Genomic DNA, 25,272 nt, shown 5'->3' with positions numbered 1-25,272 from the left:
GGTTTAAGGTTTAACAGAAAATCCAAAATAATAGCAATTTAAACAAATTAGAAGTGTATTCCTCTCTTAGCTAAAAGAAGTCCAGATGTAGACAGTTAAAAGTTGTGACAGGCTGTGTGCGGTGGCTTGCGCCTGTAATCCCAGCACTTTGGGAGGCTGAGGCAGGTGGATCACTTAAGGTCAGGAGTTCGAGACTAGCCTGGCCAACATGGCGGAAACCCATCTCTACTAAAAATACAAAAATTAGCTGAACATCGTGGCGGGTGCCTGTAGCCCCAGCTACTCAGGAGGCTGAGGCAGGAGAATCACTTGAACCTGGGAGGCAAAGGTTGCTGGTGAGCCAAGATGGCGCCACTGTACTCCAGCCTGGAGGCACAGTGAAACCATCTAAAAAAAAAAAAAAAAAAAAAAAAAAAGTTGGTATGACATACGGTGTAGGGAGCCAGCCAGGCCCTTGTTATTTTTCTGCTCTGCCATGCTGCCCTGGCTTAGAACTCTTCACCCAGATTCTGCCTGGCTAACGTCGCCTCTCCCAAGAACCTCGAATAATGAATACCTGTGGAGATGTTGTGTAGGTGTCACAAGTGGAAGTTTTCTACTCTGGACAGAGGTGGGAACAGCAGAGGCAGATTCTGATGTCCACTGTAGGACAGTTGTACTGGGGACAAGACTTGAGATTCCTCTGCCTGGAAAGGGATCCGCCCATGGTGGTTGAGGAGGGGAGGTCAGACTGGGGAAGGAGCCTGCCAGGCATCAACACAGAGAAGAAGCTGTCCAGAATCAAATCCACCTTGTGGGTCAAGTGAGGCGAATACCTGAATCCTAATTCTATGCAGGAAAGTCAAGCTGCTACCTTCATTCAGAGGATGGTGCCTTGCAGGCACAGGGTGTGTTAATTCATTTTGTACTTCTATAAAGGAATATCTGAGACTGGGTAATTTGTAAAGAAAAAAGGTTTATTTGGCTCATAATTCTGCTGGATGGAAGACTGGGCATCTGGTAAAGGCCTCAGGCTGCTTCTACTCATGGTGGAGGCTGAGGGGAGCTGGCGTGTGCAAAGATCACATGGCGAGAGAGGAAACTAGAGTGAGAAGAGAGCAGCTGACGCTTTTTAACAAGGACCCATCACAGAAACTATAATAGAGTGAGAACTCACTCACTGCACCTGCCACCTGGGGTATTAATCCATTCTTGAGTGATCCACCCCTATGACCCAAACACCCCCCATTAGGCCCCACCTCCAACATTGGGGTCAAATTTCAAAATGAGATTTGGAGGGGACAAGCATCCAAACTATAGCACAGGACTATCTGTTGCAGTAGAAAGAACTAAGATTTTTTTTTAGAGTCAGACAGATTTGGGTTCATGGCCCAGTTCTCTCATTAGCTGTGTGGCAAATTATTGGTCCTCCTTGTTCTCCAAAGAAAAAAGGAGGATAATGACATTATACTTTTATGAATATTACTGTTTTTATCATCCTTCAGTGAGATGCTATTAAGTGCATACATTGTATGTAGGTACCATTCCTGGCATAAACATTCAAAATGTTTATTCTGATGATAATGATGATGATACAGGATCTGGACATTTGTTGCTGTCAGGCAGATATCTTTAACTCTCTCTCCAGCTCGTATCTCTGCATTGATCTGCTTGGCAGGGTCACCCTTTCCTACTAATAGGAAGCTTTTTCCATGTGATGGAGAGCAGGGCCACTGGTCACTCTGAATTCATACCCGTCCAACCCTCAGACCTAACAAGCAAGAGAGAGATTCTCTCCCATCCCAGTGCATAAATTCCCAAGAAGGACTGCTTGGCTTGGCTTGAGTCACATGCCCATCCTATGTCAATCACTTTGGTCAGAGGGATGGAGTTCTATCATCAGCCCAGTCTAAGATGCTCAACCCTGTGACCAAGGGTCAGGGTCTATTACAGATGATATGTGGAATATTAGGCTCTCTCGGAAAATAAATAAAATAGCTGACACTCTATATCCAGCTGTTATGTCATTTTGTATCATTTCATGGTTGTTTTTGTCTGTTTGTTGCTAAATCGTAAGCTCCCAGAGGCGGGAACCATGGCCCCTGTATCTTTGCGTTCCTCAGAACCTAGCATGGCACCTCTATAAATGGAAGTTGGTTGGTTGCAACTCACTGTTTTCTGAATGTGAGCCAGATCAGAGAGTAACAGATCTTAGAGATAATGCTCAAGAAGATAGAGTGGGGTTTCCTGGGAGTCTCATGGACTCCAATGTTAGGGTGTCGGGAGATACTTTGTCCTTCTCATGAGGGACTTTGAGGTTTTGGGGAGGAATACTGAAAATCGAAAGATAAATCAGTCAACTCAACTTCTGGAGCCAAAGCTGCCTTATTACAGAATGAGGAAGGTGATGCTGGTGATAATCTTGCTTATAATCTTAAAATTCTATGAATATGTTTATTTTTCTTTTTGACATTTATTGGCTCCTTTTGAACCTCTTTTTAACATGTGAGCAACGTTAAAATCAGGTATCATTTTTTAAAGGTAATTGTGTTTATCTGGCACAACTTAGAAATTTCATGCTTTCCTTTTCAATTTAATATGAAGACTCAATTTAGAAAAAAAAAAAAAGAACACTGTACTGAAAATCATGGAACAGGCTCTAGATTCAGTTCTGCCTAACAAGATGAAGGACATTGACAAGATCTCTTAAACTCTCTGAGCCTCATCTTCCTTGTTTGTACATAACACAGCTGGTATAAATTTGGTAAAAGGCAAGCTCTAATTTTAATGTCCTGAGGTACTGGCATGGAGGAAACAGCTAAATCTCGCTCTTGTCACCCAGGCTGGAGTGCAATGGCAGGATCTCGGCTCACTGCAACCTCCGCCCCCGGGTTCAAGTGAGTCTCCTGCCTCAGCTTCCCGAGTAGCTGGGATTACAGGTGCCTGCCACCACACCCAGCTAGTGTTTGTATTTTTAGTAGAGATGGGGTTTCACCATGTTGGCCAGGCTGGTCTCGAAGTCGTGACCTTAGCCGATCTGCCCACCTCGGCCTCCCAAGTGCTAGGATTACAGGCATGAGCCACTGCGCGCGGTCTCCCCTTTTTCCTTTCAATAATTGAACCATCCATGAGTTTTCCGGGCACATGGCAGCCCAGCTAGAGACTTCATTTCCCAGCCTCCGTGTGGCCAGGTGTGGCTATGGGAGTAAGTGCAGGCAAGAGAGAGGTGAGATGAGGGGATGAATGCACCCTCTAGTTCATCCCCAACCTAAGCACAAGCTACTTACCCTGTATCTCCTGTATTTCCCCTTCTTACCACATGAGAATTTTGACAACCAGGACAGCTGACTTGGGCCCAGATAACAGAAGTCGTAGGTTAAGAACTGATGAAGGCTGAGTGGTCACAGACTAGAGCCTTCCATCCATTTCTGACCACCACTGGCCTTGAGACTGCTGTCCCAAGAGAAGAATACATTTCCACCTTATTTAACCCTCTGTACTTTGGAGAGTTTTTTTTAATAACAGCTTAACCTGAACCTTACAAATCACATAATTCAAATTCATTTTTACTTAAGATTGATTTACGATCAAGATTCATTATTTAATTAAGTCCCTACCAGTCACAGAATTAGGATTCATTTTTACTTAAGTGGCACTCCTATTTTCTTTAAATGGCTTACACAGTGGTTAAGAACACAGGCTGTGGAGTCAGACAGAACAGAATCCTAGTTCTGTTGTTTCCCAGCCCCGTAACCTCAGGCTTATTACCCAGCTTCACCACACCTTGGTTTGTCTATCTGTAAAACTGGGGCAATAATGAGACTTACCTGATGGGATGCTTGGAAGAATCACATGAGAGACGGTATAGAAAGATGTTCCTTCACTGCCTGCCACCTTGTAAACACTCAGAAGTATTAGTTTCTGATATAATCATTAACACTGTTTTCAAGATCATCACCACCATCATCATCTATTGATGTTTTTGTAAAACTTGTTTGCTGAGCTTCCCAGGTTTAGGAAACCAACTATGAACAGTCACCCATCCTTAATAAAGCACTCTGGGATTCTCTGTACATCTGTTGGCCACAGGATGAGTTTGGCACTGTGCATAGGTATATGTCCTAAAGAGACTTGCTGCCTTTGCATTTATTCCGGTTGTAATGTCATTTGCAGAGTGATTGAGCATGGCGTTCCTTGCACTTGTGGTCTTGCACATTCAGCATCCTCTCAGGAGCCGGAACACCTGAAATGAGATAGGGAGCAATGAGGAAAAATGAAAGGTTGGATAGAGAAGGGTTTCTTTTTCATATTTGTCATCCTTAGATTTGCTTTTTGACTATGAAAAAAATGCCAATGACAGGGGTCTAGGGAAGAAGCATTGAAAGTTACCATTAACTAAAAATCTTTCCCTTTTAATAAAATACAATATTGGACATAGAAAAAGCTACAGATTGGTTCCTATCATGTCTGGGTTTAAAAAATATTTTTAAAATTTCCTTTGATCATTTTAATTGAACCAGTAATAATTCATTGTAGGAAATAAGAAAATGAAAAAAATGAAAATTTTTTTAAAAAAATTTAAATCCACCATAATCCCATCACCCAGAGGTTACTACTAACATGCTGAGATACCACCTCTGACACCAGCATTTCTCTCAACTCTCCACGGGCAGCATTTGCCCCTGCTCCACACCTGGGCTCAATTTCCACAGCACTCTTCCTTCCTACTGCCCCTTAGTTCCCATCCTCTCCACCCCTCAGGACACCTGCTTTCACTGCAGCACCTACACTGACTGCCCCGAGAGACGGAGTCTGCAAGCCCTAAGCTCTCCTAGGATTTATTCTCATGTGCTGTTGTTACTTTAACTCACAGCGGTCAAAAGGTAAAGATCTCCTGGTCCAGCACTATCCAAAATATGTTTTGAGGCATGTTAATTTTCATTGTAATTTTTTTTTAAGAGACAAGGTCTTGCTCTGTCACCTGGGCTGGAGTGCCCTGGCATGATCATAGCTCACTGCAGCCTCAACCTCCTAGGCTCTAGTAATCCTCCCATCTCAGCCTCCTGAGTAGCTGGGACTACAGGTGTGCTTGTGGATGGATATGCAATGTTGGCCCTGATCGTCTTCCATCAGCAACACTATCCTCATCTTCATCTTCATGGTCATCACCTTCGTCGCCATCGTCATCGTCAGTATGACCATCATTCCTGGCTAATTTTTTTTTTAATTTTGTAGAGACAGCTTCTCACTTTATTATTCAGGCTGATCTCAAACCCCTAGATTTAAGTGATGCTCCCACCTCAGCCTTTGAAAGTGCTGGGATTACAAGTATGAGCCGTCGTGCCTGGATTCATTGTAATTTTTTTTTTTAAATAAGAACTCAATGGCCAACTGCTGGGGTAAAGACAGTTAAGCAAATGTCTTTATAACAGAGCTAACCAAACACTCCCCAAGCTTATTTGACGCTTTGTCACTTTCATTCCCTTTGGGAAATATCAGGTTAGTTTGACCATTTCATTTATTAGGCGATATGTTTCAGCTCTGTGTCCCCACCCAAATCTCATCTCGAATTGTAATCCCCATATGTCAAGGGAAGGACTTGGTGGGAAGTGGTTCGATCTTGGGGGTGGTCTTTCCCATGCTGTTCTCATGACTGTGAGTTCTCATGAGTTCTGTTGATCTCAAAATGAAGGAGTTCTCCCAAGATCTGATGATTTAAAAGTGGCAATTTCCCCTGAACTCACTCTCTCCCCTGCCACCTTATGAAGAAGTTGCCTGCTTCCCCTTCACCTTCTGCCATGATTGTAAGTTTCCTGAGGCCTCCCCAGCCATGTGGAACTGTGAGTCAATTAAACCTCTTTTGTTTATAAATTACCCAGTCTCAGCTAGTATCTTTATAGCAGTGTGAGAACAGACTAATACATTAGGAAAGGAAACTTAGTTTTCTCAGAGAGACTGTAGGACTTGCCTAAGGTCACACTGCTTGAGAGGGACAGAGCTGGGTCTTGGGACTCAGGTCTCTTGTCGGCTGGCCTGGTGCCTCCTCTGGTGTCCTGCAGAGCCTTCATCCTGTGCCATCTCTCTGCCTGGAGGTTTCACATGACCCTGTGTGTGTACACGTCCTTCTCATGTCCTGTGTGAGAGTAGGGACCGAGTCCTAATCTTTTGTTCTGTCTCCTCCAGTTCTGAAGTTGGTGTTCAGTGAGTCATACTGAATCTACTTAGAAGGGCCAGGAATGTTGGCTGTGGCATGTATCTGTTCTTACTGACACAGAATCTATGTGTGTCCTGGCACCAGGTTTCTAATTTCCTTTGAGATATTGAGCAGGTACCCTGACTCAGTCTTCATTCCATGTGATTGAGGCTGGTCAACCCCATTCTCCTGGATCCCATGCAACCTGAAATTAGCCAATCAGAATATTCTATCCCATTGGCCACAGGGATCCATCAGCGTTAGATCCATGACACTAGCCAGATCGATAGAGTTAGCTTTGGAGCTTTTGTTGGGATTGTTGACAAAGAGGAGCTCTCTTTTCTGGGGCAGGCTAAGCTGGGAAAATAAAATCCTGAAGCTGCCTGTGGCTACTTTGTCAAGAGCCTGCCAAGGAATAAAGCCAACTCAGAGGAAAGCAAAAACTATGGGATGGGGAAAGGTAGAGTCAAAATGACATCATTTGGCCGGGCACAGTGGCTCACGCCTGTAACCCCAACATTTTGGGAGGCCAAGGCGAGTGGATCACCTGAGGTCAAGAGTTCGAGACCAGCCTGACCAACATGGTGAAACCCCGTCTCTACTAAAAATACAAAAATTAGCCAAGCGTGGTGGCGCATGCATGTAATCCCAGCTACTCAGGAGGCTGAGGCACAAGAGTCACTTGAACCTGGGAAGCAGAGGTTGCAGTGAGCTGAGATCACACCATGGCACGCCAGCCTGGGCAACGAGGGAGAAACTCTGTCTCAAAAAAACCAAAACAAAAGAAAACAAAAAGACATCATTTAAGAGCTCACGTCTGGAGCTAGCCCTGGCTTTGGGCTTTTCAGGTATATGAGCCAATAAATTTCCTTTAACCCAAGCTAGTGGATTTGGGAATCTGGTTTTGTGTATAGAAGAGTTTTGATTACTGGGCCGGGCGCAGTGGCTCATGCCTATAATCCTAGCACTTTGGGAGGCCGAGGCGGGCAGATCACGAGGTCAGGAGATCGAGACCATCCTGGCTAACACAGTGAAACCTCATCTCTACTGAAAATACAAAAAAATTAGCTGGGCATGGTGGCGGGTGCCTGTAGTCCCAGCTACTCGGGAGGCTGAGGCAGGAGAATGGCGTGAATCTGGGAGGCAGAACTTACAGTGAGCAGAGATCACGCTACTGCACTCCAGCCTGGGCGACAGAGCAAGACTCTGTCTAAAAAAAAACAAAAAAAAACAAAAAAAAAAGAAGAAGAGTTTTGATTAGTAAATCCGTACATATATGGGATTTGGTTGGTGAAACATAATGATTTTAAAAGGAATCTCACAGATTTTCACTGGACAAGAAGGATCTGACTAAGCCATGCTGAGAGGGCATTATGCCACAACCCCTGGGCCTTTCTTTTTAAAAAGGCAAGGAAAGACTTTCAGGAATATGTACTAAATGCCACTTTCTGCCTTCCAGTACTGACAGGCATTATACAACTGGCTGAGGGAACTCAGCCAAGAGAAATGGAGACTGTCACCGTTAGTGAAAATGGAGATGCCTTTACACTTATCCAACCCACACTGGCAATTTCCCAGACCCTCACCTTCAAGTGTGCTAATAGGAGTGTGTGTGACCCTAAAGACAGCTACCAGATTTGAACTGAATGAAAACAGCCCTGGATTCAGGACTTGACACATATTTGGTGCTACTAGATGTTTGTGAAAGAGTAGTTTCTATTACTTTTTGACGCTGATATCTGGGATGAGAAAAATTGCATTTCTTAAATCGGCTAAGTGGGGATAATAATTACATGCCTCTTTTTCCCAGGCAGCACTGCGTAAATCCACTTGCACATAACACATCTAAATGGTGTCCCCTCTCTGTCATACAGGATTCTTAATTCATTTTTTCACCATTTATTCACTCATTCACTTACCATCTGTTGAACCCTGGACCAGGGTTCTGTTTGGTGGTGAGGATACAATACTGAGTAACAAACAGTCCCTGCTAGTTCCTGTCCCTGAGGACCTGCTGTGTGCCTGCATATTGCCTGACCCTATGTTTGCCATTGGGACACAAAGGTCACTAAGTCATGACCCTGCCTCACAAAGCCAGCAGGCTCTGCAGCGGTGAGTCCCCCAGAGACCAGGCCCTACCCTCAGGTATGTGGGGGCAGATAGAGATTGAGAGCCACTCCTGGGGTGGATGAAGAGCCTCCACGGAGTATTAAGCAAGACTGTCTTGTAGTTAGCCCTTCAATTTAGAAAGAACACTCTAGCCAGGCCAGGGAGAGAAGGGACATAGAATACAGGAGTCCTAGGAAGGGTGGTCTGGAGGAAATGATTCCAGAAATATTTAGGCAGGACAGAGAGCAAGCTTGCCCTCCACTTTACAAAGCCAAATCTTCTTACTGTTGTTGTGACGTTCATTCTCAGAAGAGCTTTATGCAAGGTTGAATTCAGGAGCTCGTTTCTGCAAGCGCAGAGGGCCTGCAACTACAGGGCCTCTGTCGTTTGTGCCGTGTGGTTCTCTGCCTGCTGGATGGTAGCACCTCGTTACATCAGCAGCAGCAAGACTCTCTTAAACTCTTTTCCTCCATGGAACCAAGTTTCCTGGTGGAAGAGACAACACATTTACTGTAATTGGGTTGCTCAGACTAAAACAGACCAATTTTGGTTTCTCACCAGCCAGGTGGACACAGCACAGCCAGAGCCAAATCAACCAAGGGAAGCCTCAGGACTTGGCCCTTCCTTGTCAGGATCTGTTTCTCCTCTCAGGGCTGTGTCCCGGGCTCATGTACTTGTGGATTAACTGATGGAGAGTATTTTGATGGTATACCTTTAGCCTTAAAAATACAACTCGATGATAATTGAAGTGCATGTGCATCACGGAAAAATTAGGGAATGCATAAAAACAAAAAGAAGAAGAAAAATTGATCACCCATAATCTTACCATCTAAAGATAACCACGGTCATGTTTTGGTGTATTCTTGACCCTTTCCTTTGTCGATACATATGCACATGTATGTAAGAATGTGTGTGTGTGTGTGTGTGTGTGTGTGTGATTTTGTTTGTTTTTTTGCCTCCCTCTTTTTAAAAAATTTCATTAGCTTCAGAGGTACAAGTGGTTTTTGGTTACATGGATAAATTGTATAGTGGTGGCACGTGTGATTCTGAAACAAACTTGGAACAAGACTGTACCTTGTTTAAGAGAGTCTTGCTGCCCCGGATGTGATGACGTGCTACCCGAAGCTTCCATCCAGCAGACAGGGAACCACAGGGCACGAACAAAAGAGGTCATGTGGTGGCAGGCACTCTACACTTTCAGAAATGAGCTCTTGAATTCGACCTTGCAGAAAGTTCTTCTGGGAATGCTGGGAATGAACATCACAGCAACAGTAAGAACATTGGCTGTGCAAAGTGGAGGGCAAGCTTGCTCCCTGTCCTGCCTAGACATTTCTGGAATCATTTCCTCCAGACCACCCTTCCTAGGACTCCTCTATTGTATGTCCCTTTTCTACCTGGCCTGGCAGACTGTCATGGACTATATACAGACGCTACTAAGAGCATAAGTCAGAGACAAGAGATGGGCTGGCCGTGGACTTGACCCAGTGTGGCCCTTCCATTTCTGATGTGCACATTAAGTGAGCAGCATCTGACCCATAACCCATAAACTGAGAATTCAACAGAATCATTAGCAAAACTACCTGCTGCTACACTCTAGGCCACATGCAGTCAGAGCACAGAAATTCAACCATTGCTGGGAAGACAATTGGCAAAGGTGACCTGAGTATCATAAATGGATGTTTGGGTTTTGTGATGGTGTTGTTTGGACAATAATATATAACTTGAAGCATACTGTTTATTTGAGGATTTTGCAGAAGCTACAATAAATGAACTAGAAAATATTTGAAGAGATTTTTCTCTGCTGAGAATAGTGGCAAAAGTAAAAATTCATTTAGAACAAGCATTCAATATATATATTTATTATGCTGCAGGGTTTACCCTGTAAAGTTGCTTGGTGAACTGGAAAGTGCTATGTAAAAATAATGGTAGCACACATTGTTATACCATTCGTATGGAAAAATGGATATGCGTGTCTATTTAGATCTGCACACAAAAGCTGCTTTCAGGATTTAAATATGTAAAATCGGCATCTGAACAGGTAGACTTGAAGAGCTGCTCTGTCTGCGTTTGAATTTTCGCAATTCCATTTGTATGCATGGTTATAGGGTTTGATGCTCCCGCTTGGATTAATTCTCTCTCATAATATTCCCTGTGAAAAGTGTTAAGATGTCTTTGTATTGTTTTTATTCATAAAAAAATCATTCACACATACACATGTTTATTAACCAGGTTGGCCAACCAAGGGCGCTTTTCAAAAAACTCTAAGCAAGTCATTCGAGATTTGAAATAAACAAGATGATCCCTTTCCAGACCCCCATCTTATGCAGTGGGGAGACTCCCTGGGAAAGAGTCCAGGCCTGTGTTCTTGTGAGGGTTGGACTGGGCCTGTAGACGGTGGGGCTCTCATTAAGAACCTTCCTGGGAGCCCACCCTCGTCTTTCAGCTAAGTCTCAGCCTAAATTGGTTTGGAGAACAGTTGGGTTTCAATTACTCAGAAGCTGATGTCTCACAGTTCAATGCCATGTGCAGCTAGGCGCCTAGCAACAGCTCTCTGATGAGCAATGATGAGATTTTAATTAGCGTTTTGGATCTATCTAGAAATCCATTCCAAGCTCATTTGCTGGAAGGAGCCCAGCTTTGTTGGGGACCTGTTTGAGCCTGTTTTCTTAAAGGAAGGGACGGCAACCACACGACCTCTGCTCTCCCCAGGCCTCTCAGCACCCGAATCCGGGGCTTCCTTATGGCGGTTTAGTTAGTCCTCTTTTCCGACTTGGTCCCCAGAACACTGCAGCTCCGCTCTGTGTGCAGGGATGTGAGTCAAGAGCAGTGACTGTGGCCTTTTGGTGTCCCGTGATCCCAGGAAGCTCTGCTTCCCAGTAGAAGTGGGATAGCCATAACCTCAGTCACACAAGCTGCAGAATCCTCTGGACTCTTCCGTCTCCCCCTCTCCACACCCAGCGAGTCACTGGCCCTGCCACTCCTCCTCCTGGACAGCTCTCTAGCGCAAACTCCCTTCCCTGGCCCCTTCCTTAACTCTTCTTCCTGCCCACATCTCATCCAGACTGCTCTCTGCAACGATTCCAGAGATGCAGTTATGAGATGCAGTGTTATTCCCCACTAGCTCCCAAGAGGCCGAATCTTGTGAGAGAAACTTCCCGCATGGAACACATACCACAGGTCTCCAAAGTATGCATCCATCTGGCTTTCAGATCTTAGGCCCATTGCAAGGGAATGTTAAAAATGCACATCTCGGGACCTCCCCCAGACTCTCCACATCAGGCTGTCTGGGGCAGGGCCTGGAAGTCTGCACGGTCACCACGTGCTAGCAAACAGGACAAAGTCAGCACTCGCTAACATGGATGCTGGACTTGTGAGGGTCTGACCCCTGCCCACCTGTCCAGCGTCAGGTCATGGTGCACTCCTCTTCCCTGGCAATGCCCTTCACCCTGGTTCTGCCGCGGAGGACGCCCCTTGCATGTCTTGCCTCTGTGCCATGCCTTTGCGCTACTTCCTGCTCATGGTACTTGCCTTATCAGTATTTTATTCCCCTTCCTGTCCACCTGGGTGACATTTGCTCACCTTTCCAAACCCAACTTGGGTATCCTCTGCACTCAGATGCCCTTTCTGCTAGGGTGAAGAGATTTTTTTTTTTTTTTTTTTGAGACAGAGTCTTTCTCTGTCGCCCAGCCTGGAGTGCAGCGGCACAATCTCGGCTCACTGCAAGCTCCGCCTCCCAGGTTCACGCCATTCTCCTGCCTCAGCCTCCTCAGTAGCTGGGACTACAGGCGACCGCCACTACGCCTGGCTAATTTTTTGTATTTTTAGTAGAGACAGGATTTCACTGTGTTAGCCAGGATGGTCTCGATCTCCTGACCTCGTGATCCGCCCGCCTCAGCCTCCCAAAGTGCTGGGATTACAGGCATGAGCCACCGCGCCCGGCCGAGATTTTTTATTCATTCAACAAATATTAGGGTCCTTTCCATGAGCCAGCCACTCTTAGGGGATCTGGTAGTGAACTCTGCAGACGAACTTTTTCACCTGCATGTAATTTATATTTTAGAGAGATAGACAAGCAAATGGAATTACTGGATCATATGAAATTCTATGTTTAATTTCTTTTTCTTTTTTTCTTTTCTTTTTTTTTTTTTTTTTTTTTTTTTTAGATGAAGTCTTGCTCTGTCACCAGGCTGGAGTGCAGTGGCTTGATCTCAGCTCACTGCAATCTCCAACTCCCTGGTTCAAGTGATTCTTCTGCCTCAGCCTCTCAAGCAGCTGGGAACACAGAGGTGCACCAGCAAGCCCAGCTAATTTTTGCATTTTTAGTAGAGACGGGGTTTCACCATGTTGGCCAGGATGGTCTCGAACTCCTGACCTCATGAGCTGCCCGCCTCAGCCTCCCAAAGTGCTGGGATTACAGGTGTGAGCCACCGCGCCCGGCCCTATGTTTAATTTTTTGAGAAACCAGCATACTGTTTTCCACAGTGGCTACACCATTTTACATTCCCACCAGCAATGTACAGGGGCTCCAATTTTTCCACATCCTCACCAACATTTCTCTTTTTGTGATGATAGCCATCCTAATGAGCATGAAGTGCTATCTCATTGTGGTTTTGAGCTGCATTTCCCTAATGATTACAGATGTTGAGCATCCTTTCTGTGCTTATTTGTTGATTCTAAAATCTTTGACACTAGCAATTGAAAGAAAGGAGTTCCTGTGAAATGAGATGAGGAATGTTGTGGGAAGAGCAGGTATTAAAGGAAAAATCCAGAATTAAATTTGAGCTGCAGGTTCAGTATCAAAGTAGAGATATTGGTAAGCAACAGAACACATGAGTATGACGTTCAGGTGGCAGGTCCAGCCTGGTCATGTAAATTTGGGAGTCATTAGCAAATAGAGAATTCATTAAATCATGGAATTGAGTGAGATCCCAAGGGAATTTTTGCAAAAGAATAGAAATAGACTGAGGCTAACGCTCCGGGGCATTCCTGTGTGAAGGATGGGAGTTGAGGATGTAACTAGCCAAAGAGATGAGAAGGAGTGGTCAGCGGTCAGTAGGAGTATGTCCTATTGCGGAAGCCAAGATAAGACAATGTTTCAAGAAGAGGGAGTGATTCATTAGCTCTAACGCTGCTGAGAAGTTGAACAGATGAAGACTGAGAACTGGCTATTGTTTTAGTAACATGGAGATCACTCGTGACTCTGATGAGCTTTTTTAGTGGATTAGTTGGTGTAAAAGCCTGATTGGAGAGAATTCAAGAGGAATAGGGAAGTTGAGAAATTAGTAACAATGGTTATAGAGTATTTGAGGAGTTTGCTATAAAGGGGTGTAGAAAAATGGAGAATGTGGGGTTAAAATAAAGATTTTTGTTCATGATAAAAATTGCAGCACATTTATGTGTTGATGGGAGTGATTCACTTATGGTAATGAAGGAGAAAAGGGGGGATTACTGGAGCAACGTGATCCTTTCCTCCCCTGTGCCTTTCTCTGCGCTTCTGCAGACTTCTAGCAAAGTACTTGAAATACCCCTAGACAGCAGTCCCTTTTTTTCTGTGGTTTTGCTTTCCAAGGTTTTAGTTACCCAAGGTGAACCAAGGAAGTCCTGAAAATATTAAATGGAAAATTCCAGAAATAAACAATTCATAAGTTTTAAATTCTTTGTCGTTGTGAGTAGCATGATGAAATCTTGTGCCATCCTCCTCTGTCCCTCCTGGGATGTGAATCATCCCCTTGTCCAGAGTATCGGCGCTGTAGTCCCTACCTGCCCATTAGTCACTAGTAGCTGTCTCGATTATCAGATCAACTGTCACAGTGCTTGTTTTCAAGTACACAGCCTTATTCTTACCTCATAATGGCCCCAAAGCTCAAGAGCAGTGATGCTAGTACATTGTTATAATTGTTCTATTTTATTACTAGTGATTGTTGTTAACCTCTTATTGTGCCTAATTTATAAATTAAGCCTTATCACAGGTATGTACATACATATAGGAAAAAACATAGTGTCTATAGGGGTTGTACTAGCCAAGCTTTCAGACATCCAGTGGGCATCTTGGAAGGTATCCGCCTCAGATAAGGGACGACTACTGTACATACTAATTGGCTTTCCTTTCTATCTCACTTTGTGTATTAGGCAGATGTTCCTGTGATAATGCTGTGTAACAAACAACTCTAAATCTCGATGGCTACAGCAGTGAGTTATTTCCTGCTCAGCTTCGCTCCTGTTCAGCTGCTTTCAGCTAGGTTTGGCTGAGCCAGTTGCATTCCACACTCTGGGGTGGGGTCCAGACTGCTCCATGTCTCTCATTCTGGGACCCGTGGGTACCCAGCACAGGCTTTTCTTGTAGCAAGTGGTAGAAGCACAAGAGGGCAAGCCAAAGCACATAAACATATCAAAAGCCTTTGCTTGCAAAAAGTCCTCTCACATTCCCTTGGCCAAAGCAAGTCACACAGCCAAGTTCAACATCAATAGGGAAGACAAATAAATGCCATCAACAGACCATGGCAAGGAAGGGGAAAGAAAGGGGGAAGATTATTATATGGACAAATAATGTAGTCTGCCACACACTACTAGCCTATAAGCCCCTCAACAGAATAGTCTTATTTGTTCTGTTTTTCCAGTGCCTAGTATCATGCCAGGCATATAGGAAATGCTGCAAAAACATTGAGTAAAAGCATATTACCACCTTTTTTTTCTAAACAAGGTATGATTCTACTCTTTTAACTTTGGACCCAGCACTCTCACTTTTTAGCTCAATGACTTCTGGCAGTAATACTGATAATAGTAAAAATCATAACCAATGACATTTCCTAAGTGCTTAAGAAGGGTTAAGTGCTCAAGAGTGCTGTGAAGGGTTTTTGGTTCATAATGTCATTTAATCTCCAAACAAAACTCTCCCCATGTCATGGATAAGGTAACTGAGACTCAGGTTCAGTAACTTACTGAAGGTCACACAGCTAGAAAAAGGTGGAGTTCTATTACATTACCCCTACATATGAAGTTAGCCCCATCTGTAAAATAAGGCTAAGCATAAAAACATTCACTTTGTAGAATTGTTATTAGGTTTGTTTAAAAGTAATCACGGTTTTCGCCTTTACTTTTTGCGATTACCACAATTACTTTAGCACCAACCTACATAGATTAATTGAAAAGACACATGTAAATTATCTGGCCCAGTGAATGTCATACTCTGGGCCCTCAACAGATATTATGTCCTCTTTTTTTCTTTTTCATTTCAATTCTGATTCCTGCTGCCAAACTTGATGAAAACTTTCATCAGGATCTGATGCTTAAAAGCCGTTAATTAGAGCCTTGTTAAACCTACAACACTCAATCTCTACGACCCTAACAGGCCTCTGCTGAAATCTCCTCTGAAGTCAACCCATCAGCAGTGGATTTCTAAAACTCTTAGGAAGTCGTTTTGACTTGCTCAGAATTTCTCTTGGCTGCTGAATTATTTATGTGCCTTGATGGATTCTGAAGTCAGCCTCTGCTGTAGGAGATGGGTTTATAAATGAGGCCTGGAGCAGTCTGATGTTCCAGTCTAGAAGGTGGTCAGTGAAAGCAAGCAAGCAGATGGCAGAAGAGTTGCCAAGCGACCTGTGAGGCATGAAGCCCAGGAGAAGAGCGGGCTGCTCAAAATCTGCTCAATGATTTCAGACATTCAGAACAAGCTGGAGGAGATTGTGTCTCTAAAACATGGGACCTTTCCTTTGGAGGAGATGGGATGAGAGAGGAGGGAAGGAAGAAACGTTTAATAAGTATTTACTACGTGCCAGACACCTAAGATATATTATCCTATTTGATCCTCACAAAAACCGGGCCTGGATTCTCTCTATTTTATAGGCAAGAAAACTGAGCTTCAGAGAGGTGAAATAACTTGAGCATATATTAAAAGATAAGTTCTGGGCAGGGTGTGGTGGCTCACACTGATAATCCTAGCACTTTGGGAGGCTGAGGCAGGTGGATCACCTGAGGTCAGGAGATCTAGACCAGCCTGGCCAACGTGGTGAAACCCCGTCTTTACTAAAAATACAAAAAACTAGCCAGGTGTGGTGGCATGTGCCTTTAGTCCCAGCTACTCAGACTGAAGCAGGAGACTCGCTTGGACTCAGGAGGCAGAGATTGCAGTGAGCCGAGATCGCACCACTGCACTTCAGCCTGGAAGACAGAGGGAGACTAGAATAGAATAGAATAGAATAGAATAGAATAGAATAGAATAGAATAGAATAGAATAGAATAGAATAGAATAGAATAGGGCAAGCTCTGGTACTGAGAATACCAAGAATGCAAGGCTAAAGATGAGCTGAGCAGGGGATTGGAGATATCAACAAGAATGTGATTGAAATAATTGACCATGAGGGACAGGCTGAAAAAGGACAGATGTTAAGATGAAAAGAGACTGTTAAACTAGGAGAGGGCTGGGCACAGTGACTCACACCTATAATCCCAGCACTCTTGGAGGCTGAGGCGGGCAGATCACTTGAGCCCAGGAGTTTGAGACCAACCTGGGCAACATAATGAGACCCTGTCTCTAAAAAATAAAAATGAAATAATCATCCAGGCGTGGTGGTATGCACCTGTAATCTCAGGTACTCAGGAGGCTGAGGTGGGAGGATCACTTGAGCCCAGGAGGTCAAGGCTGCAGTGAGCCACAATAACACCACTGCACTCCAGCCTGGGACATAGAGAGAGACCCTGTCTCTCAAAAAACAAACAAACAAAAAAACCTAGGAGAGGAAAAAGGGTCAAGCTCAGAGAACAAGTATAGAATGAGGGGAAGGGAGTGGAGAGGGTGGAGAAAAGGGAGGATGTGGTAAGAGTGAGCACATGTCCCGGGGAGCAGTCCCAGAAGTGCCCTTGCATGGTCAGCGTTGAACACTTGCACACATCTCCACATTGCACAGGAAGACACACTGGATGCTTGCAAGCATTCTCAACATTCTCTGAGCTAGTTTTATGACACAAGATGGCAGGTATGTTGTCCTCCTTCCTCTTTCATCTCTTCCTGAGGCTCCTGTATTAATTATGAAGATGAGTTTTTTAAGGCCAGGCATTGGAATTTTATTAGTTGCATTTATAAGCAAAAAGCAGACTTCAGGCTCACTGGCAGAAATGGAAAAAAGAGTAAAGAAAATTTTACTTAATAACAGTGAAATGAGAAACATGTCGATAATCTCCCACAGAAACGACTTAATGGCTCTCAGAAGGAGGCAGAGAAATAAATTCTAGCTCACACAATGGCACATGAAGCAGCCAAAAATTAAAATGAGAAATCTCTTTTTTTTAAACTGACAAGTAAAAATTGTATATATTTATGGTTTCCGGCATGTTTTGATGTATGCATATGTGATGAGTGGCTAAATCAGGCTATTTAACATATGCATTACCCCACATGCTTATCATTTTTTGTGGTGAGAACACTTAAAATCTGCTCTCTTAGCAATTTTCAAATATACAGTATGTTGTTATTAACTGCAGTCACTGTGCTATACGATAGATCTCTTGAACTTATTCCTTTAACTGAAATTTTGTGTCTTTTGACCACATTAATTTCATTTTTTTGTTTGTTTTTATTTTTATTTTTTGAGACAGAGTATCACTCTGTCACCCAGGCTGGAGTGACAGTGGCACGGTCTCGGCTCACTGCAACCTCCACCTCCCAGTTTCAAGTGATTCTCCTGCCTCAGCCTTCCAAGTAGCTGGGATTACAGGTGCACACCACCACGCACAGCTAATTTTTAAATTTTTAATGGAGACGGGGTTTCACCATGTTGGCCAGGCTGGTCTCGAACTCCTGACCTCAAGCAATCTGCCCACCTTGGCGTCCCAAAGTGCTGGGATTACAGGCATGAGCCACTGCGCCTGGCCCCATTAATTTCTTTATGTACAGAAATAGCATGGTCTCCAAAATCTATTATGAAGTTTAAAAAAATCAAGGTGCAGATGAATGTGTATGTGTATAAAAGACGGTGAAAATATGTGATATGGAGTATGTAACATAACATTCTTGTTTATGCACACACTATCCCTGAAAGGATATATGAGTAACCTTCTGTGCAGGGAGGTGAGGAGAAGGGGAGGGGAGGAACCATTTACCAGATTTCAGCCTGACAGAACAGTTCGGGCAGATTCTTCGTGTCCCCAAGGGATACCACATTTTGTTGGATTTGGGGACTTTGGTTGCCAGACACTGTGGCTCCATGTGAACATGCCAAAGTGCCCTTAGACATTGTGAGCCCACCGTGTGGTACCCTCTCTGCTACCCCCACCCTGAATGTGAGTTTGTGTTAATTTTGGGTGGGCACCTTGGAAGCTTGCCCCTAGATTTCCTCCAGATTTCATTCCATGCACGTTTCCTTTTAGCTGATTTTGCTTTGTACCTTTTACTGTCATAAATCCTAGCCCCGAGCATGGCTATATACTGAGTCCTCTAATGAATGGTTAAACCTGGAGTCAGTCTCAGGGACCCCAAACAGGTACTAATAGATGCTATTACAGATAAATGCCAAGATGTCAGAGGCTCAACACGGTAGTTATTGATGTAAAGATTGATGACAGACAGTGTTCCTGAGGGAGTGGGTGGCCTTCTCCCTGGTCCTTCAGGGCTCGGATGCCTTCAATCTTGAACTCTGCCTTCCTCTAAGGCCTCTGACTCCTCTGCATTAAGTTGGCAGATGAAAAAAGAAACTGTGGAAAGGACATGAGCCCTTCTTAATGTCCCCACATTGGCCCCAGGATGACACACATCACCCCATCTACCCAAATTCCATTGGCAATCACCAGTCATAGGATCTCACCTAAATGCAAGAAGCTAGGAAATGGGGCCTCTGCTCAATGGCTGCTCTGCAGCAGCTCTTCACTGTGGAAGGAAAGCGTGAATCCTTGATGACCTACAGTAGCCCCATAGCAGATACTTACTATGAACCTACTGTGTACTCAACTTTATAACAAGTGCTATCGAGCAGCCCAGAGAAGTGATACTGTTCCTGTCCATGTGCAGCTTGACATGGAAAAGGGGATTGGTCACCCCGAGGATGAGGAGGCAAGGCCCACTTTTTCTGGGAAGTCTTCTTTCCTCCCATACCGCTTCCTCTGTGTTTCCATAGTAACTGGTGATGAATCCTCTCATAGCACTCATCGCAGTGCATTGAAACTTTCCATTTTCTTATCTGACTCTCCTACTGAATTATAATATTTCTTTGCAACTGAGGTTGCAAATTCAGTTGTCTTATTGGCCAGCATGTAACCCCAGTGCCCAGCACAGAGCCTGCCATATCCGAGATGTGCAGTGAATCCGTGAATGAATAAATGACTGAGTGAGACAGTGAGATGCGTTGTGGCACCAGGTATGGAACGTGTGCTTCAGCGTTACTCAAACCTTCTTATCTTTGGGACTTCGCAAAAGTTACTGAATTTCTCTGAACCCCAATTGCTCAGAAAAATACCAAATTGCAGGGTTACCATGAGGATCCTCTAAGATTGTGAATGTGTATATAGCACCTATCCCTGTGCTAGGCACAAAGGAAATTTGATTAAAATGATATTTGTTATTAACATAAATTATAGCCAATGGGAAACCAATTTCAGCTTCCAGATGTATTCTTGGATGGAAGTCATTAGGAGGTCACAGAAATTAACAGAAGTGGCCAAATCCTGTGCACCAAGTGATGAGAGGGAGGAGTTTTGGAGACAGCACTTCATTTCATTGTGGGATCTTCCTGGAAGGACAAGGGGACTTCCTTCTCCTGTCCGTGACAGAGTGTTGGCTTCATGGTTCTCAAGGTAGTGCTTATTCTCCCAGGACTTCACAAGATGTCAAACTCATCTCACACCTTGAGTTACATTCTTCAAGATAGAGTTCTGACTCCTTTATTCACTCATTCACATAATAATTTTTAGAGTGTCCACTTGAGCCAGGCAATGGGGATGAAGAGTAATGAACAAGGAAGACCAACCTTCTCTCTCCTGGAGCTTACATTCTGTTGAGGAAGACAGACAAAAAACTAATAGCTATATCAGACAGAGACAATGAAAAATAAGATTTTAGGCTGTGTCCTGGATATATGTTCACCCTTTCTTCAACATCTGCAGCCTCCAGGTAAACCGTTGTTAAATCTGTTACACATGTCACCTCTAGTGGTGCCATCTGGCCTTCAATGATGATTTTGTAATTAACGCACACATGCACAGACACACAGGCACACAGTGATACCCCAAACTTCCTCTCATATACTATTCCCGATTGGTCTATTTTCTATTTCATAATTATCAAAGCCTCTAGTTTTTGACTTTTTTTTAAAGCCACACAAAGCTTTTTTTTGGTTTTCTAAACTCTATGCTAGGGAAGGCTGAGTGTGAAAGCTCTTCCCTGGTTGATGGGGGGGTCCCCACTTGCTCAGCCTCCCCCAGGATCCCCAATGTTGCCCTGACCTCCATCAGAGAGCTCAAGACTACAAGGAGTGCAGTTTGAAAACCATGGGTGAATCAGTAGTAGGAACTTGGCAATGAAGTTAGAGTCTAGTTCAATAGTCAGCCTCATGGATAAGGAAAAACCAGCAACCCACAAAGGCTAAAAGTAAATCAGTGTGAAAGGGTGTGGTGGGGAGTCTTCAGGAAAACTTTTCTGATTGTAAATGCCCCAGGCAGCCAGTGTCGTGTTTGGCACCTGACCCCACGGCCTCTACACCAGCTCAGCTTCTCTTGCATTGTTCTCAGTGAGGACGTCTCATGTGGGGTTCACCCTGCCCTGGATTTCTCAGTCTTTGACCCCCTTATCTCCAGTGATCTTTTCCTCTACTTGGCCTCAGTCACATGCTCCCTTTGCCACTTGACCTTGTCATCACCAAAAAACTACTTCCGCTCCATCTTTCCAGCTTGCTGGCCCTTGAAAATACCTTGTCTTCTGTTTCTGTCACACCCACCAAATAAAAGTCCAACTCCAGATAACCCATCCATCCTTCCTGTCCTTCTCTGAACTCATTCAGATGAACCTGACTGAGGAAAATCTCACAGCAAAGCAGAGAGAACTGTAACTGTAACTCAACACAGCCTCTGATGCCACACTGTAACGTAGACCACTGGCTTCCCCCTTCCTAAAAATGAGTTCACAACTTCTCACACCTCACACCTCTATGCTTTCTTCCTGTCCTCCACCTCAGCTCACTGTTAGTGACCCTGTCTCATTCCATTGAGAATGTAGAAGCTACCTTCTCATGTCTACAAGGTGAGAGCTCCCTCATTCACCTGTCCCAAGTGCCACACACCTGTCTCCACCTCTTCCTTCCATCCTATCCCCATGAGGACGTGTTCTTGCAGCTCTTAAAACCAATCTCTGTGGTACCATTCTCAGGGATTTTGGCCCTTTATTATCTATTGTTATTCCTGGGGCTTCAATTTCTGTTTGTTTTGTTTTTGAAACAGGGTCTCACTCTGTCACCCAGGCCAGAGTGCAGTGGCAGGATCGTGACTCACTATAGCTTCAATCCCCCCCGGCCCAAGTGATCCTCCCACCTCAGCCTCCCAAGTAACTGAGACGACAGGCATGTGCCACCACGCCTAGCCTTTTTTTTTTTTTTTTTTTTTTGAGACCAAGTCTTGCTCTATCACCCAGGCTGGAGTGCAGTGGTGCAATCTCTGCTCACTGCAACCTCCACCTCCTGGGTTCAAGCGATTCTCCTCCCTCAGCCCCCCCAGTAGCTGGAAGCACAGGCGCCCACCCCACACCCGGCTAATTTTTGTAGTTTTAGTAGAGGCGGGGTTTCACCATATTGGCCAGGCTGGTCTCGAACTCCCGACCATGTGATCCGCCCGCCTCAGCCTCCAAAGTGCTGGGATTACAGGCATGAGCCACTGCACCTGGCTTTTTTTTTTTTTTTTTGGTAGGGACAGGGTCTCCTTACGCTGCCCAGGCTGGTCTCGAAATCTTATGTTCAAGTAATCCTCCTGCCTCAGCCTCCCGAAGTGCTGGGATTACAAGCATGAGCCACTGTGCCTGGCTTCAACTTCTGGATTCTCCATGGGGTCATTCCCATCATCCTACAAATATGTTCTGGAATCTCTCATCAAGCAAACAGCAACAAAAATCTCCTGACTCCACCCCCGTTATCTGTAGCTCAGGCTCCCTCCTCTGAGCACCAGACATTTATCTCTGTTTATGCCTTGGTGCCGTCTCCACTAGTATGTCCGGAGGCACATCAAACTTACTATGTCCAAATTAGACTTCCCGATTTTCTTCTGCTTACCTGTTCTACCTACAGTTTTTCCCATTTCAGGAAACACCGACCTGTGGCTCAGGTCAACATCCTAGGAGTCATTCTTCATTCCCCGGCTTTTCACTGTGCTCCTGTCTTCCTTCATTCAGTTCTTCACACAGCAAAGAAAGCATTCTTTTTTTTCTTTTGTGTTGAAAGTGGGAGAACAGACATCTTTGTCTTGTTCCTGATCCTACGAGGGAAGCATTTAGTCTTACACCATTGAGTATGGTGTTAACTGGGGACTTTTCCTAGATGTGCCTTATGAGGCTGAAAAGAGTCCCTTCTGTGCCTCGCTTGTTGAGTGTTTTTTATCATGCAAAGACGTTTAATTTTGTCAAATATTTTTTTCTGTGTCTATTGAGACAATCCTGTGGTTTTTGTCCTTTACTCTGTTGATGTAGGGTATTACATTAGCTGATTTTCAAGTTATACTGGCCTTTTTATATATTGCTCTGTCCAGGTTTTTTTGTGTGTGTGTGTGTGATGGAGTTTCACTCTTTTTTGCCCAGGCTGGAGTGCAATGGTGTGATCTCAGCTCACTGCAACCTCTGCCTCCTGGGTTCAAGTGAGTCTCCTGCCTCAGCCTCCCGAGTAGCTGGGATTACAGGGGCACGCCACCACACTCAGCTGATTTTTGTACTTTCAGTAGAGACCGGATCGCCATGTTGGCTAGGCTGGTCTCGAACTCCTGACCTCAGGTGATTCACCTGCCTCTGCCTCACAAAGTGCTGGGATTACAGCCGTGAGCCACCGCGCCCAGCCTCTGTCCAGTTTTCTAAGTGTTTTGTTCGGGGGTTTGCATTCCAAAGTGTTCCTTCTGAACAAATGAGATGACATCATTTCTCTGCTTTAAAACTCTTCCATGGATTCCCACCGTACTGCAGAGGTCCCCTTCGGAATTGGGCCAAAGCTGCCCTCTCTGGGGCCTTTGGGCAATGTCACCCCTTTGCTCCCAATCCAAGTCCTTCCCTGTCGCGCTTTCCAGCTCTCTCACTGGCTTCTCCTGGGAACAGTTTCTAATAAATCCCCTGCACGCAAATCCTCTTCTCACGTGCCACTTGTGCAGATCAACCGCCATGCAGGAGAATATTGCTGTGTCCTCTCAGCCCTCCCACACCCCAGCCCCCTCACCCTAACTGGGCTCTGTTGATTTTCCTGCAGGTGATTTATGCCCTGAACACCCGCCAGGATGAGGCTGAGGCCAGCATGGAGGCGCTGCGGGAAGCGCACCAGGAGGAGCTCCAGAGTGCGGTAGCAGAGACCAAGGCCAGGCTCCTGCAGGAACAGGGCTGCTCAGAGGAGGAGGCCCTTCTCCAGCGCATCCAGGCCCTGGAGAGCGCCCTGGAGCTGCAGAAGAGGCTGACGCAGGAGGCGCTGGCTGAGTCGGCCTCCTGCAGGCTGGAGACGAAGGAGAGAGAGCTGAGGGTGGAGGCGGAGCACGCCGAGCGAGTCCTCACGCTCTCCAGGGAAATGCTGGAGCTCAAGGCTGACTACGAGAGGAGGCTCCAGCACCTGACGAGCCACGAGGCCACCCCGCGGGGCCGGCTGCCCCAGGAGAGCCCTGAAACCAAGTCAGAGCCAGGCCAGGGCCCGGAGATGCAGGAGGTCCTGCTAGAGGTGCAGCGGCTGCGAGTGGAGAACCAGCAGCTGAGCAAGGACTACGCCCGCAAGGCCGAGGAGTTGCAGGCCACCTACGAGAGGGAAAACGAGGCCATCCGGCAGGCCATGCAGCAGTCGGTGAGCCAGGCCCTGTGGCAGTGGCAGGAGAAGGAGTCGGACCTCCGCAAGAACTTCCAGGTCCAGGAGTCGGCCCTGCAGGCTCAGGTCCGGAAGCTGGAAGGAGACCTGGAGCACAGAGGCCGCAAGATAAGTGACCTAAAGAAGTACGCCCAGAAGCTGAGGGAGAGGATTCAGGTAAAGCAGCATCTCTTCTTACAACCCCAAAGGGATAAATCAGCAGGGCTGCTTATTGTGAACCTGCTGTAGGTCAGGCACTGTGCTAAGCACTTGCCTTCTAGGGAGGTGAGCCCTATTATCTCCATTGAATTCACCTACATTCATTCCACACACACAAACACACGCTATATATATATATATATTTGTTTTGTTTTGTTTGTTTATTTTTGAGATGGAGCCTCACTCTGTCACCCAGGCAGGAGTGCAGTGGCACGATCTCAACTCACTACAACCTCTACCTCCCAGGTTCAAGCAATTCTCCTGCCTCAGCTTCCCTAGTAGCTGGGAATACAGGCACCCACCACCACACCCAGCTAATTTTTGTATTTTTAGTACAGATGGGGTCTCGCCATGTTGGCCAGGCTGGTCTCCAACTCCTGACCTCAGGTGATCCGCCTGCTTCAGCCTCCCAAAGTGCTGGGATTACAGACTTGAGCCACTGCACCCCAACCACAGATATTTATTGAACACTGACTATCTGCCAGGCCCAGAGATATGGGCAAGGGACAGGTGGTGAATTAGACTTGGTCCCTAACGTTGGAGAATTTGGAAACCTACAGTCTACAGATGAAAAGCTAAGACCAAAATTGAGAGGCTTAAGGACTAGCCTACATTGGCACATGGCTAATAAGTGTTTGAACTCAGGTCAGCCTGATTCTAAAGCCCCTGTCAGTTTCATAGCAACCTAAAATCCCCAGGACTTTGTGTTTATAGAGAGCAGGATCATTGATGATTCAGTTATGTGAGCCCCACAAAAGCACAGAGCCCCATCTCTACAAGTAG

General features: G+C 45.3%; 1 protein-coding gene across 2 annotated transcripts in view; it reads left to right on the top strand.

The window, feature by feature from the left end:
- The window catches only part of FAM184B (family with sequence similarity 184 member B), a 147,338-nt gene that overhangs the window by 35,722 nt on the left and 86,344 nt on the right, over positions 1–25,272 (top strand). For both annotated transcript variants that reach the window (XM_055246366.1, XM_055246369.2), the window contains exon 2: positions 23,695–24,447. In XM_055246366.1, the coding sequence (XP_055102341.1) occupies positions 23,695–24,447 (753 nt within the window). The remainder of the gene's footprint in view (positions 1–23,694; positions 24,448–25,272) is intronic.

This window comes from Symphalangus syndactylus, chromosome 16 (assembly GCF_028878055.3).
Source record: "Symphalangus syndactylus isolate Jambi chromosome 16, NHGRI_mSymSyn1-v2.1_pri, whole genome shotgun sequence".
Lineage (NCBI taxonomy): Eukaryota > Metazoa > Chordata > Mammalia > Primates > Hylobatidae > Symphalangus > Symphalangus syndactylus.
The sequence above is the reverse complement of the archived record's forward strand: the minus strand, read 5'-3'. Positions and strand labels throughout refer to the sequence as shown.